Here is a 15,460-nt window from a genome sequence, read left to right as displayed (position 1 = left end):
TCACTTTGCACGTGGAGTACGGACCACACGGACTCGGTGTACATGGGTCTATCGGCGGTAGTGGCGCAGATACTGATCAAAAAATGTCACATATTTAAAATGGATAGTTACATTTAATAGCAGTGTTGTATAATTTAGCACTAAGAAATAAAATACAATAAAAAAAGGAGGCAAAGAACGGCAATATCTTAAGCCACTAGTTTTTGCAAATAGGTTTTTTTTTTAATAAAATTAAGCAAATAACTTACTTATTGCAGTACAGCGTGTGAACGGATCTCCTGTGTACTGTGATGGACAAGAGCAAATCGGGTTGTGGTTAATTACTTGACACCTTGCTCCGTAACCGCAGCTGCCCTTACATGGATTTATACATTTTTGGTTGTTGCAAGCCTCGTCCGGTGGACATTCTGCGCTTATTGTACATTCAGGCCTACAAGACGGTGGACTGCCGATGTATGTGGGCAGACATGAACATATGGCTTGATTATTAATCGGTCTACATTGGCTGTTTGGTCCACAAGGACTGGGGTTGCAGGGTTGAACTTCAATAACTAAAAAGAGAAACATTACTTACTAATGTATTATGAATAACCAATTACGACTGAGTTTTCAGAGATTTTTTCATTCAATATGCTAATGTTAAAACTTTCTGATTCAATTAAATCACTTACCTTGTATAGCATGGCATTCAGTAAATGCATTTCCAGACATATTTTCTGGGCAGGTACAGATAGGAATATGATTGTATACCGTGCAAATTGCGTTCAAAGCACAAGTGCCAGGACATGGATTCACGCATTTATTTCTAGAGCATACTTTGTCTAAAGCACAGTCCATATTTGTCACACATTCTGGTTTGCATCCTACATATGGATCGCCCCGATATTCGGGCATACACGTGCATACGCCATTTGAGCATAAAGCGTTAAAACCACACGGAGACGGATTACATGGATCAGGAGGTAACTCATCTGAAATAATCAATTAAACGTTAAATTATGTTTGTCAAATGCACATCAGGTAAACAGGTATAAAATACAATTTAAATGTTCGTATTTGGATACCTACCGTTAATCTGTTCAATAACAACACAACGAGTGAATGGATCTCCGGTGTAGCCTTGAGTACACGTGCAAGCAGGGAAATGATTAAACACAGTGCACACTGCATTTTGACCACAACTTCCAGGGCAGGGATCTTTGCATTTCATGTTTAAGCAGGCTTTATCTGAGGGGCAATCTTGATTTATGGCGCACTCTGGCCTGCAGTTTGGAGGCAGCCCTTGGAATTCAGGCATGCAACTGCACGACGGGAATCCATTGACGTCACGACACAGCGCATTTTCACCGCAGGGATTGGGTAAGCAAGGGTTCTTTTGAATTTCTGGGATTTGTTCTGCAATAACTATAACGAAAATAAAAACGAAAAATTTAATTAACTTAGTTAACACTATGCACCCAATCTTATATTCATGAAAATAGAAAACTGACCAGGCTTATAACAACGTGTAAATGGATCTCCTGTAAATCCAGGGCTACAAGAGCAAATAGGACTATGTGTTATAACTCTGCAGTTTGAATTTGTTCCACAGTGATTGGGACATGGATTTACACATTTACGATTGACGCATGCTTTATCTGATGGACACTCTGAGCTAATAGTACATTCTGGTCGACATCCCGGAGGAGAGCCTATGTATCCAGGCATGCATGAACATGCACTTTGTCCGTTCGCTGGTCGACATACACTATTTGGACCACATGGATTTGGCAAACAAGGTGTCAATGGTGCCGGTGATGATTCTGGAAATATAAAGAAAATATGGTTGCAGTCATGTTATTAAGTATAACTCCTAGTTCAAAAGGAAAATAGGTACCTTTTAGAATATCACATTGCCGATACGGATCTCCTGTGTATCCATTTGGACATGAGCAAGATGGTAAATGGTTGACAACTGTACATGTTGCTAAACGTCCACAAGTTCCTGGACACGGATCTTGACATTTATTTCGAATGCAAGCTTTGTTTTGGACACAATCTGTGTTAATGGTACATTCTGGACGACAACCTTCATATGGATTTCCGATGTATTCTGCTAGACAACTACAGGAACCGACAGCATTTCGTTCTTTACATTCTGCGTTAGGACCACATGGCGAAGGAGTGCAAGGTGTTGGTTTTTCTATAATTGTTACTTCTTCACGTCTGCAGTTCGTGAACGGATCTCCCGTGTATCCGGAATCACAGAAACACATTGGCGAGTGACTAATCGTTTTACATTGTGCATTTAATCCGCACGCCGATATACAAGGATCTTTACATTTTTGGTTTATACATGCTTGAGTAGATGGACATTCACTGTTAGAGGAACATTCTGGTCGACAATAAGGAGGTGAACCAAAGAAGTTTTGCAAGCAAGCGCAGGAAGGTGATCCAGCAACGTCCTTACAAATTGCATTAAGTCCGCATGGGGATGGTGAACATGGTGTAACATCTGCCATTGGTGTTCCTGTGACAAAAATAAAAATGTATTCTTAGTAATTGAAGGTGATTTGTTTTGATTATATTGCGAAACGTTTTATTATTTTTTGAATAATACGAAAATCAATTATGACTATGACATATGACATATGGCATATGACATATGACATATGACATATGACACATGACATATGACATATGACTTCAAAAGAATTAGAATACTCACTGAAAGGTATGCATCTGACGAATGGATCCCCTGTGTATTTAGGTGGACAAGTACATATGGGGTTATGTTTAATAACTTCACATTTAGCTTCGACTCCACACGATCCTGCACACGGATTAATACATTTCTGGTTACTGCAGGCTCTATTTGGCGGGCAGTCTGAGCTCACAACACACTCCGGTCGACATGTCGGAGGGCTGCCCGTGTATCCTGGTACGCAAGTGCACACGGCCTGCCCGTTAACTTCTCTGCATTGGCTGTTTGGTCCACAAGGCGAAGGATGGCATGGATTTGTTACAACTGGAACTACAATTAGAAAATTATTCGTGAGGATTAAATTGATTTTAAACTGGTATCATTTAAAAAGATTTTGTATGGACAAAAACTAAAAATTAAAAAATTGTACTTATAATAGGCACAAACCTAATAATGGATTACAACTATAGAAGGCATTTCCAGTTTTTCCTTGAGGACAGCTGCACATAGGTACGTGGTTAATAACTTCGCAAACAGCTGTTACAGCGCAAGTATTTTCACAAGGGTCCACACACTTATTTCTAACACAAGCCTTGTCTTTTGGACAATCAATGCTAAGAACACATTCTGGTCGGCATCCTACGTATGGATCTCCTTGATGCTCTTCAATGCATGTGCATATACCATCATTGCAAATTGCGTTAGTTCCGCATGGAGATGGATTGCATTTATCTAAGACATCCGATGGTACTAAAACAAAAAACATTTTTAATGCATTTAAATAAATCAATATAATAATGATTGCAGTATAAATTCATAGATGTATACTTACTTGTTATTTTTGGATTGCAAACCGTAAACGCATCACCGGTGTATCCTTCTGGACAGTTACAAGTCGGTGTGTGTCGGAATACAGTACATAGTGCATTTATACCGCAAGAACCTTGACAAGGATCTTGACACTTCTGATGGATACAAGCTTGCGAAGTTGGGCAGTCAGAGTTCAGTGTACACTCTGGTCGACAATTAGGTGGACTTCCTATGTAATTTGGCATACAAGTGCATGATGGTATATCACCGACTTCTTGGCAAACGGAATTTGGACCGCAAGGAGATGGTACACATGGATTTCTGTACGGTTCCAATTCAGCGTTGGCAACAGGAGCTATAATAGGAAAAAAATTATGTATAAACCTTACATTTATCTATTATGTAATATCATGGAGAAAGACACAGAAATTAATATCTATTGTACAATTATATTTTTAACATTATTTATACGTACGTGGCATTGGGTAGCAACGTGTGAAGGGATCTCCAGTGTATCGTGTTACACAGGTACAGATGGGCCTGTGGTTGATGACACGACATTCTGTGTTCATTCCGCAAGCATCGCGACAAGGATCCTCACATTTCTGATTAATGCATGCTTTGTTTTTGGGACATTCTGTACTTATGGTACATTCAGGATGGCATCCGGGTGGTGACCCGATGTAATTAGGTAAGCAAGAACATACTGCTTGATTATTTATTTCCTGGCAACGGCTATTCGGACCACATGGTGATGGTTGACAAACATTTATTGGTTTATCTTCTATTTCTGTAAAGAGAAAAGGTATTATTTTCGATCGGAAGTTAAGAAAAGTATTATGAAAATTTGTATATAAACCTCAATTTACCTTGCAGTGTGCAGTGTCTAAATGGATCGCCAGTATAGCTTCTTAAACAAGAGCATGATGGTGCGTGATTTACTACTTGACACATAGCATTCAAGCCGCACGCGCCTGGACATGGATCTTGACACTTATTCTGTAGACAAGCTTTGTTTGATGGACAATCGGTATTAATAATACATTCCGGACGACAACCTTCGTAAGGATTTCCTATGAAACTTTCTATGCAGGTACAAGATCCAGCGCCATTAAATTCTTTGCAAATGGCATTTGATCCGCATGGGGACGGTTGACAAGGCGTCAAAACGTCTTGAATAATTTCTATTTTGTAACATTCACTGAATGGGTCTCCAGTGTAGTCAGGCAGACAGCCACATGATGGTGAATGGCTGATGACGTGGCATTTTGTATTAGATCCACATGTTCCCACGCAAGGATCGACGCATTTCTCGTTTATACAAGCTTTACTTGTGGGACACTCAGAATTACTAATGCACTCTGGTTTGCAATAAGGTGGTGCTCCTACAAATCCATCGAGGCAAGAACAAGCCGGTGAGCCTAAAGTTTCCTTGCAGAGTGAATTAGGACCGCATGGTGAAGGTGTGCAGGGATTAACGATTTCTGGTTTATATTCTATCTTGACGCATCTTACAAATGGATTGCCTGTGTAATGTGCGAGACATGAACAGATGGGATTGTGATTTATTACTTGGCACTTCGCATCTACGCCACATGCGCCTTCACATGGTTTAATACATTTTCTGTTACTACAGGCTTCATCAGGTGAGCAATCAGTGCTCAGAACACATTCCGGTCTGCATGAAGGGGGGCTGCCAATGAACCCATCTAGACACGAGCAGACAGCTTGTCCGTTTATTTCTCTGCATTGACTGTTTGGTCCACAAGGGTTTGGATCACATGGCCGCGCTTTTTCAACTAAAACAACAACAAAAAAATATTGTTTTCATATATTTCTAGCGAAAAATTTAGAACGCAGATCGATGACATATAAAAAGACCTTACCTTTAATTTGAGTGCACATAACGAAAGCGTTGCCTGCCATGCGCTCTGGGCATCTACACATAGGCACGTGGTTGATTACATCGCAAATTGCGTTGGACGCGCATACACCGCTGTTGCACGGATTAACACATTTGTTTTTATGACATGTTTTGTCGTGGGGGCAATCCGAGCTAAGAACACATTCTGGGCGACAATCAAATGATGGTCCCATTTGATACTCGGGAGGACAGGAACATTCCCCGTTGTTACAAATAGCGTTTGCGCCACAGGGAGATGGATTACATAAGTCGATTTCGTCGTATGAAATTTCTGTAATTAGTGATGTTTATTTTAAATAATAGTAATGACATACATAGAAGCTGAACACCGAGTGCAGATGTAGCAAAGAAAATTCTTAAAAAAATTATAATATGAAAAAAAAAATCGTACCTTTTACTTTACACTCAACAAATGCATCTCCGGCATAATTATCCAAACAAGTGCATATTGGCATGTGATTTTTAACAATACACTGAGCATTTAGTCCACAAGAACCAGGACAAGGATCTCTACACTTTTGATTTATACAAGCCATATCACTAGGACAATCAGGGTTTATCAAACACTCTGGACGACAGCCTGGCGGTGAACCGATGTAGTTAGGTAGACAAACGCAGGATGGAATACTTCCGACTTCTTTGCACTCACTATATGGTCCACAGGGTGACGGTAAGCACGGATGTTTTGGATGTTCAACTTCTGATGGAGCGTTTATAATGATTGGATAACAGCGACTGAAGGGATCACCCGTGTAGTGTTCAATGCAAGTACATATTGGACTGTGGTTTATGACTTGACATTTTGTACTTTGTCCGCATTGTCCTAAACAAGGGTCGATACATTTTTGTGATACACAGGCTTTATTAGTTGGGCACTCGGCGCTGATAACGCATTCAGGTCTACAGTTTGGTGGACTGCCTTCGAAATCTTGCAAACACTTACAAAGAGCCTGTTCGTTTACTACCTTGCATTCACTATTCGGGCCGCATGGAGAGGGACTGCATGGATTTGACGGTTCCTTAATTTCTGAAAAATATTTTATTTATAAATATACAGTAAATATACAAAATATGAGACTAAAGATAAATAAACTAACCTTGAATGATGATACAATTTTGGAATGGGTTACCGGTGTATCCTCGAAGGCAAGAGCACATTGGAGAATGGTTTATGGTGTGACACTCAGCGTTAGATCCACATGTACCAGGACAAGGGTCTTGACATTTGTTCTGTTGGCACACCTTGTCGGAGGGACAGTCGGTGTTAACACTACATTCAGGGCGACAGCCCTCATATGGATTTCCGAAATAGCCAGGAGAACAAACGCATGAGCCAATATTATTCTTTTCTTTGCAGATGGCATTGCTACCACAAGGAGATGGAGTACACGGTGATAAGATTTCTGGCGTATATTTACTCTCAATGCAATTAACAAATGGATCTCCAGTGTATCCAGGCAGACATATACAATTCGGCGTATGACTTACAACTCTACATTGTGCATTTGCGCCGCACGCCCCTTGGCATGGGTCGGCGCATTTATTTTTAATGCAAGCCATGTGGTTGGGACACTCGCTATTACTAGTGCATTCTGGTCTACAATTCGGCGGTACACCGGTAAATTCAGGCATGCAAGAACAAGAAGGTGAATCTTTGAGATTCTGACAAATGGAGTTCGGTCCACACGGCGACGGTTCACAAGGATTAATTTGAGGTGGTGCTTCCAAAGCTAAAACGAAAGACACAATATATTAAATTGAAACATTACAAAAGAAAATTAAATTAAGAAAACAGACTTACGCCTTGGAATACATCTACTGAACGGATCGCCTGTGAAATCATTAGGACATGAGCATATCGGATTGTGGTTTACAACTTCACAATGGGCGTTGACTCCGCATGATCCTGTGCAGGGATTGGTACATTTATAGTTACTGCAAGCTTTGTTGAGCGGACATTCGGAACTTGTGGTACATTCCGGTCTACATGTTGGTGGGTTTCCTGAGTATCCAGGTATACATGAGCATACTGCTACGTTATTAATTTCACGACACTGGCTATTCGGTCCACAGGGTGAGGGGTTACATGGGTTGGTAGGTAATGGAGCTGTAAAAAGAAAACGGTTAGAATATCCTAAAAAATATTCACAAGATTTGATGGAGTTTAACAAATAATAATTTTTAACCTTGGATTTTATTGCAAGAAACAAAGGAGTTTCCAGTATGTCCTGGAGGGCAACTGCACATCGGTACATGATTGATGACTTCACAAATCGCATTTGAGCCACATGTATCGGGACATGGATTAACACATTTCTTATTTACACATATTAGACTCCTTTCACAATCCGAGCTCACTGTACATTCTGGCCGACAACCAATATATGGGTCCCCATGATATTCTGGCAGGCAAGAACATTGGCCGTTATCACAATTAGTGTTCGAACCACAAGGTGACGGGTTACAAAGATCGGCGACGATGGGGTCTGAAAACCGAAAATTTGTTAACAATCATTACCATGTTGCAAGATCTTAAAAATACTTAAAGGAAATGTAGCCTACCATCTAACGGCTTGATTTTACACACAGTGAATGGATCCCCTCTATAGCCTTCTAGACATGTGCATACCGCTACATGTTTAAATACTGAGCACTGAGCGTTTTGCCCACAAGACCCAGGACAGGGATCGGCGCATTTTTCATTTATACATGCCAACGAACTGACACAGTCTTGATTAGTCACGCATTCAGGTCTACAATTTGGTGGACTTCCAAAGTAACCAGGAGTACATGAACATGTCGCTTGGCCTCCGAAATTTTTGCACATAGCGTGCATTCCGCAAGGTGACGGGACACACGGGTCTCTTGTTTCATCGATGACAGGCTGAGAAGCTAGACAAAAAATACATACATAATATAAGTATAACGTATAAAATAACTACATAATTGTTAGTTTTAACTATGAAATTCTACCGCTATGAATTAACGTTTTTGTTAAAATATATTCTCGTCTCGGTTTTTTCAAAGATAATGAGGATTTTTTCTTTTTTTTTTAAAAAAAAGTTTACAGAGTTTCTAAATCTAAAATTACATATATCTTATTCCTATATCTCAGCCTTTATCACTCTTCAGATAATGAGACTGACGACAATACGTTTAATAGGATAAAATAAAAGTTTTTAATTACTTGGTTTAAGGTAGCATCTTGTGAACGGATCGCCTGTAAATCCTGAAACGCAGCTGCAAATAGGATTGTGATTGAATACCCGACATTCGGCCTTTTGTCCACACGGGCCAGGGCAAGGATTTATACACTTATGGTTAACACAAGCTTTGTCGGTAGTACAATCTGAGTTTAGTAGACACTCGGGCTTGCATAAGGGGGGTTGTCCAATAAATTCCGGCAAACAACTGCATGCGGCTTGATCGTTAACAACACGGCATTGGCTGTTAGGTCCACAAGGGCTCGGAGAACAAACATTAACTGGTGCAGGCTCATCTAAAAATGCATAAACTTGATTACAAACATTCAACTAATAATTTGTGAAACACAACACTTGAAAATCTACTTACGGAGCATAACTTGGCATCGTCGGAACGGATCTCCAGTATACCCTATATTGCATGTACACGTAGGTGCGTGATTTATCGTACTGCACTCCGCAAATAGTCCGCATGTTCCCGGACAAGGGTCTTGACATTTGTTACCAATACATGCTCTGTCACCAGGGCAATCTGAGTTGGTCACACATTCTGGTCTACAACCCTCATATGGATTTCCAAAGTATCCTTCATTGCAAGTGCATGAACCGACTTTATTTTGTTCTTTGCAAATTGCATTTGGTCCACAAGGAGAAGGTTGACATGGTGTTAAAATTTCAACAGCTGATCTAAGAACGCATTGGGTGAACGGATCGCCTTCATATCCTTGAGGACAGATACACATCGCGGAATGGCTCACGACACGACATTCTGCGTTTGCACCACATGCGCTTGTACACGGGTCTTTACATTTCTGATTGACACAAGCTAAATGAGTAGAACATTCACTGTTGCTTATGCACTCCGGCTTACAATATGGAGGTTGTCCTTTGAATTCGGGCATACACGTGCACGATGGGCTATCATTTATTTCTTTGCAAATAGAATTTGGACCACACGGTGAGGGCGTGCAAGGGTTGATGACTTGTGATACGCCTATAAAAATATAATTAGTAGTTAGTAGTTTTACATACTTATTGGCAGAACTATGCTTTGGAGAACGAAAACCCGGTGCGCCGACCCTACGAGAGTAGGATAAGGCAGGGGAGATGATGATGATGATTGGTAGAACTATTTACTTTTGTTACTTCATTAAATAAAGATTAAACTCACTTGTAACGTATGTGCATGACACAAATGGATCTCCTGAAAAGCCTAATGGACAGGTACAGATAGGATTGTGATTAATGACTTCACAAGTCGCTCTCAGACCACATGCCCCGACGCATGGGTTTACACACTTCTGATTTGAACAGGCTTGGTTTTGTTGGCATTCTGCGCTGACCACGCATTCCGGCCTACAAGCTGGTGGGGCACCTAAATATGTTGGCAGGCACGAACAAACTGCTTGATTATTTATTTCTCTACATTGGCTGTTAGGACCGCAAATTGCTGTGTTGCAAGGATTTTCAGATGGTTGTACTGTAAAATAATAATGGCACACGTTTTATTCATTCTATTATCTGGAAAAATAGGGAAGTATAAGAGAGAAGTATTAACAGTTACCTCTGATTGGATTACACATAACGAAAGCATTTCCTGTGAATCCAGTGTTACAACTACACATCGGTATGTGGTTCACTATCTGACAATTTGCGTTTTGACCACAAGCACCAACGCACGGATCTACACATTTTCTCTGTATACAAGCTTTGTCCTTGTCGCAATCGGTACTGAATACACACTCAGGTCGACAGTTGAAGTACGGGTCACCGTGATACTCAGGCAAACACTGACATTGTCCATTGATGCATTCTGCATTAGATCCACAATGTACATTAGTACAGGTGTCAACAGTGATCGCTTCTTCTGTAAATACAAAAATAACACATATGAATAATTTTGTCCAATTTATTTAAAAATAAAATTGAAACAAATATCATAAACTAGTTTTACCTTCAAGAGGTTTCAGTCTACAACTTGTGAAAGGATCACCTATGTAACCTTCGATACATGTGCATACTGGTATGTGATTTAGAACACTGCAGGAAGCTGATAAACCACATGAACCTGGGCACGGATCCTTACATTTTGATTTTATGCAAGCTCTGTCGCTCGGACAATCGGAGTGTATTGTACACTCCGGTCTACAGTTGGGTGGGCTGCCTACAAAGTCCGCTAAACAGGAGCAAGAGGGGCTATTTCCAATATTTCGACATTCAGAGTTTGGTCCACAAGGTGATGGATGACACGGTATATTTGTAGCTAGTGGAGGTTCGTCTAAAAAAATAGTTTTATGAAATTAGTGGTTTTGTTGATATATTAAAATAGAAATTACTAGGTTTTTAGTATGTAATTCATTGTACTTACATCTTATTGGGGTGCACATAGTAAATGGGTCTCCAGTGTATGAATTCTTGCACGAACATATGGGACTGTGGTTAATGATTTTACAGTCGGTATTGAGACCGCACGGCTTCGGGCACGGGTTTATGCACTTATTGTCGACACAAGCTTTGTCGTGAGCACATTCGGAACTTGTGACGCACTCCGGTCGACAGTTAGGTGGGGTGCCTACGTAGTCTTCTAAGCACGAGCATACGGCTTGACCTTTCGTTTCCTTGCACTGGCTATTGGGGCCGCACGGTGAAGGGTAACACGCATCAAGAGGTTTGGATATTGGCCGTGGTTCTGCAAAGAAAATATATAAATATTACATAACTACTCATAATACATTCGCTGTAGGGTTAAGCCCATTAGGATAACAATGTCTCACCTTCGTAAATACAATACTTGAATGGATCACCAGTGTATCCATCGAAACAAGTGCAGAGAGGCGCGTGATTGACCACTTGGCACACGGCGTTGTTGCCACAGCTGCCGGGACAGGGGTCAACACACTTGTTGTTAACACAGGCAAGATTAGACGAACAATCGGTGTTCACAACGCATTCCGGTCGACAGCCTTCGTATGGGTTACCAATGTGGTTCTCAATACAGCTGCAGGAACCCGCATTATTTTTCTCCTTGCAAATCGCGTTTGCACCGCAAGGCGATGGCGAGCAAGGGCTTGTTGTAGGTTCGGTACGTAATGGTTCGTGCACGCAGCCGAAGAACGGATCTCCAGTGAAACCGTAAGAACAGAAGCAGATCGGCGAATGACTGACAACTTTACATTCAGCATTAGCGCCGCAAGTTCCCTCGCATGGGTTCTTACATTTCATGTTAACGCAAGATAATTGAGTTGGGCACTCTTCGTTGCTGCTACATTCTGGCCTGCAGTATGGTGGTTGACCGCTATAGCCTTCTTGACATGTACAGGTCGGCACTTCATTGATATCCTTACATAACGAGTAAGGCCCGCAAGGTGATGGTGTGCACACATTTATGGGTTCAGGTAACTTTTCAGCTGTAAGAAAAGAGCTACATCAAGAAAACATTCACTTAAAAATACACGCTCACAGCGTAGGGGGTGACCGCTTACAATAAATGCACAATTGCAACGCTCTAGGGCAAAATAAGATACTTACGAAGTCGGAAGCATCTTGAAAATGGATCGCCGGAGTACGACGTAGGACAAGTGCAAATAGGATTGTGGTTAACCACTTTGCATTCGGCGTTTTGTCCGCATGCGCCTATGCAAGGGTTGATACAGCGCTGGTTGCTACACGCCTGGTCAAGGGCGCACTCTGCGCTGATGGTGCACTCGGGGCGGCAAGTAGGCGGTGCACCAATATTGTTTGGAGCACACGAACACGCTGCTTGGCCATTCACATTCCTGCACTGGCTGTTAGGTCCGCAAGGAGATGGCTGACATGGATTTACTTGAATAGGATCTAAAATAAAACGTGACAGTATTAAAATACTTTAAGAACTGTAATGTATGATTATATATGATTTCTTTTATAAATAAAATAATATAATTCTTTTATAAATAAATTAACATTATAAATTTAAATAAATAAATAAAATAATTTACTCACCCGTAATTGGCCTACATTCTATAAATGCGTTGCCTGTCATACGTTCAGGACAACTGCACATCGGAATGTGATTGAAGACATTGCAGACGGCGGTCGCTGCACACGTTCCGGGACAAGGATCGACACATTTGTTTCTAATGCAGGCTTTGTTACGATCACACTCAGTACTTTGGGAGCATTCAGGTCGGCAGCCGCTATAAGGGTCTCCTTGGAATTCAGGCAGACAAGTACAAATGCCATTTAGGCATTCCGCATTTGGACCACAAGGCGATGGATTGCAGGGATCGATTTCTTCTAAAAAGAAAATTTAATAAATTGCCGTTAGTAATACAATTTAACAAAATACCTAACGGACTGTATTTGTTTTTTTTTTTTATTTTGTTCGTAAATACCTTTTTGTTTTACCACTGTGCATTGAGTGAAGGCGTTACCCGTAAAACCTTCGTTACAAGTGCAGACGGCTACATGTTTCATAACATGACAGTTGGCGTTGATTCCGCACGAGCCTTTGCATGGATCGTTACATTTTTGTTTAATGCAGGCAAGATTACTTGCACAATCTTCGTTTATTGTGCACTCCGGTCGGCAATTTGGCGGACTTCCTTCGAAACCCGGTAAACATGAACATGATGGTACGCCGCGTAAATTTTGACATTGAGCGTTGAAACCGCAGGGAGAAGGTAAGCAGGGATCTGTTTCAGGTACTGCCGAAATTGGAGCTAAAAATGTAAACATGTTAGTAAAAATATCAAATTGCACTAACAATATGTTCAAATAAAATAATTTACCAGTCATTTTGTAGCAGTTGGAGAAGGGATCTCCCGTATATTTTAATTTACATGTACATATTGGACTGTGGTTAATCACTTTACAATCAGTGTTCTGACCGCAAGGACCGGGACATGGTGAGACACATTTTTGGTTCTTGCAAGTCTTATCAGCCGAACATTCTGTGCTCACAACACATTCTGGTCTGCAATTTGGAGGCGAGCCTCTGTACTCAGGTAGGCATGAGCAAACGCTTTGTCCGTTTGAAACTTTACATTGACTGTTAGGACCACAGGGTGATGGCTGACATGGATCGGTGTTTGGTTCTTCTTTAACTGTAAAAATTATATGAAGCATAAATGTTATATCAACACAAGTATAACGGTTATTTAATTCGAAAATCTTATAGTTTTTAATTTAATACGTACTTTGAACGTAGCAATGTCTAAACGGATCACCAGTGTACTCCGGTCGACATGTACACGACGGTGAGTGGTTTACGACTTGACAGTCCGCATTGACGGCACAAGTTCCGGGGCAAGGGTCGATACATTTATTTCTTACACAAGCTTTGTTACTTTGACAGTCAGAATTCACTAAACATTCGGGATGACAACCCTCGTATGGATTTCCGAAGTAACCGTTAACGCAGAAGCAAGCACCTGCTCCAGAACGTTCTCTGCATTCTGCATTGGGACCACATGGTGATGGAATGCAAGGCGATATGGGCTCATTAACTATCAGAGCGTTTATAGTGCATTGAACTGATGCATCACCGGTATATCCTTCTGGACACATACATATCGGCGTGTGGCTTACCACTTTGCATTCAGCGTTACTTCCACAAGCTTGTAGACAAGGATTTTGACATTTTTTGTTTATACATGACATTTGTTGAGCGCATTCACTGTTCGAAATACATTCAGGTCGGCAATTTGGAGGAGATCCCATGAAGTCAGGCATGCACTGACAGGTAGGAATATCTGATTCAGACGATTGACAAACGGAGTTAGGTCCACATGGAGAAGGCTGGCAAGGATTGGTTGACACCACGGCGTCGATTACGGCTGTAACAAAAAGTACATGCGTTAGACAAAAAAAGATATAAAAGTGATGTTTTCTTAATTTACTTTATGAATATTTTACTTACGCTTCTTAATACATCTTGTGAAGGGGTCTCCAGTGAGTCCATTAGGGCAAGTACATATTGGATTGTGGTTAATCACTTGACATTTCGCTGCGACACCGCATGACCCTACACAGGGGTTGATACATTTCTGATTGCTACATGCTTTATCTGTCGCACAGTCGGAGCTAGCGACACACTCTGGTCGACAGGCGGGGGGCGAACCCAAATATCCACCCAAACAAGAACAAACTGCTTGGTCGTTAAATACTCGACACTGGCTGTAGGGTCCACATGGGCTAGGCTGACATGGATTACCATGGATAACATCTGCAATATTTTTTTAAGAATATAAAAAATGTAAATACATTTTTGAAAAATACTTTTTTACACGATTTTAGTGATTTTAAAAATTACCTTGAACAGGATTACATTGAATGAAGGCGTTACCCGTCATTTTCGGGGGACAAGTACAAATAGCCATGTGTTTGACAACTTCGCAAATAGCTCCCGTGCCACAAGTTCCAACGCATGGGTCGACACATCGCTGTTTAACGCACGCCTTATCCAATGGACATTCGGAACTTGAAGTGCACTCCGGCCGACAACCAAAATATGGATCTCCATGGTAGTCGGGTAGACAAGTGCAAACACCGTTATTACATTCCGCGTTCGATCCACAAGGTGTTGGATTGCAAGGATCTATAGGAGTCTCATCTGTTAAATTAAAATATTAATTAACAAACAATAATATACTTAACAAACAATAATAATGTGTGTATAACAGGTAAACATAAAAATATGTTTTCTTCGTCTACCTTTCAATGGTTTTAGCGAACAGCTGGTAAATGGATCTCCAATGTAGCCGATAATACACGTGCATATCGAAACGTGACTTTGCACTCTACATTCAGCGTTTATTCCACAGGAGCCCGGGCATGGGTCGACACAATGTTCGTTGATGC

At 41.0% G+C, this 15,460-nt stretch overlaps 1 protein-coding gene across 1 annotated transcript in view; it reads right to left on the bottom strand.

Moving 5' to 3' along the window:
• Nucleotides 1-15,460, bottom strand: part of LOC106109156 — a 93,510-nt gene that overhangs the window by 20,164 nt on the left and 57,886 nt on the right. The window contains exons 69-100 of the mRNA XM_013290560.1: nt 15,314-15,454; nt 14,913-15,212; nt 14,520-14,825; nt 13,798-14,436; nt 13,390-13,704; nt 12,994-13,320; nt 12,602-12,895; nt 12,149-12,454; nt 11,395-12,027; nt 10,989-11,309; nt 10,575-10,898; nt 10,185-10,487; nt 9,792-10,100; nt 8,991-9,614; nt 8,605-8,916; nt 7,980-8,309; nt 7,604-7,903; nt 7,219-7,524; nt 6,515-7,147; nt 5,809-6,444; nt 5,380-5,688; nt 4,363-5,292; nt 3,969-4,283; nt 3,516-3,848; nt 3,131-3,433; nt 2,708-3,013; nt 1,877-2,509; nt 1,491-1,802; nt 1,069-1,404; nt 672-971; nt 249-551; nt 5-72 (exon numbers count right to left, since the gene is read on the bottom strand). Coding sequence (XP_013146014.1) covers nt 5-72; nt 249-551; nt 672-971; nt 1,069-1,404; nt 1,491-1,802; nt 1,877-2,509; nt 2,708-3,013; nt 3,131-3,433; nt 3,516-3,848; nt 3,969-4,283; nt 4,363-5,292; nt 5,380-5,688; nt 5,809-6,444; nt 6,515-7,147; nt 7,219-7,524; nt 7,604-7,903; nt 7,980-8,309; nt 8,605-8,916; nt 8,991-9,614; nt 9,792-10,100; nt 10,185-10,487; nt 10,575-10,898; nt 10,989-11,309; nt 11,395-12,027; nt 12,149-12,454; nt 12,602-12,895; nt 12,994-13,320; nt 13,390-13,704; nt 13,798-14,436; nt 14,520-14,825; nt 14,913-15,212; nt 15,314-15,454 — 12,107 coding nt within the window. The remainder of the gene's footprint in view (nt 1-4; nt 73-248; nt 552-671; nt 972-1,068; nt 1,405-1,490; nt 1,803-1,876; nt 2,510-2,707; nt 3,014-3,130; nt 3,434-3,515; nt 3,849-3,968; nt 4,284-4,362; nt 5,293-5,379; nt 5,689-5,808; nt 6,445-6,514; nt 7,148-7,218; nt 7,525-7,603; nt 7,904-7,979; nt 8,310-8,604; nt 8,917-8,990; nt 9,615-9,791; nt 10,101-10,184; nt 10,488-10,574; nt 10,899-10,988; nt 11,310-11,394; nt 12,028-12,148; nt 12,455-12,601; nt 12,896-12,993; nt 13,321-13,389; nt 13,705-13,797; nt 14,437-14,519; nt 14,826-14,912; nt 15,213-15,313; nt 15,455-15,460) is intronic.

The sequence above is a fragment of the Papilio polytes genome, unplaced genomic scaffold (assembly GCF_000836215.1).
Source record: "Papilio polytes unplaced genomic scaffold, Ppol_1.0 DF821289.1, whole genome shotgun sequence".
NCBI classification, from domain to species: domain Eukaryota; kingdom Metazoa; phylum Arthropoda; class Insecta; order Lepidoptera; family Papilionidae; genus Papilio; species Papilio polytes.
The sequence above is the reverse complement of the archived record's forward strand: the minus strand, read 5'-3'. Positions and strand labels throughout refer to the sequence as shown.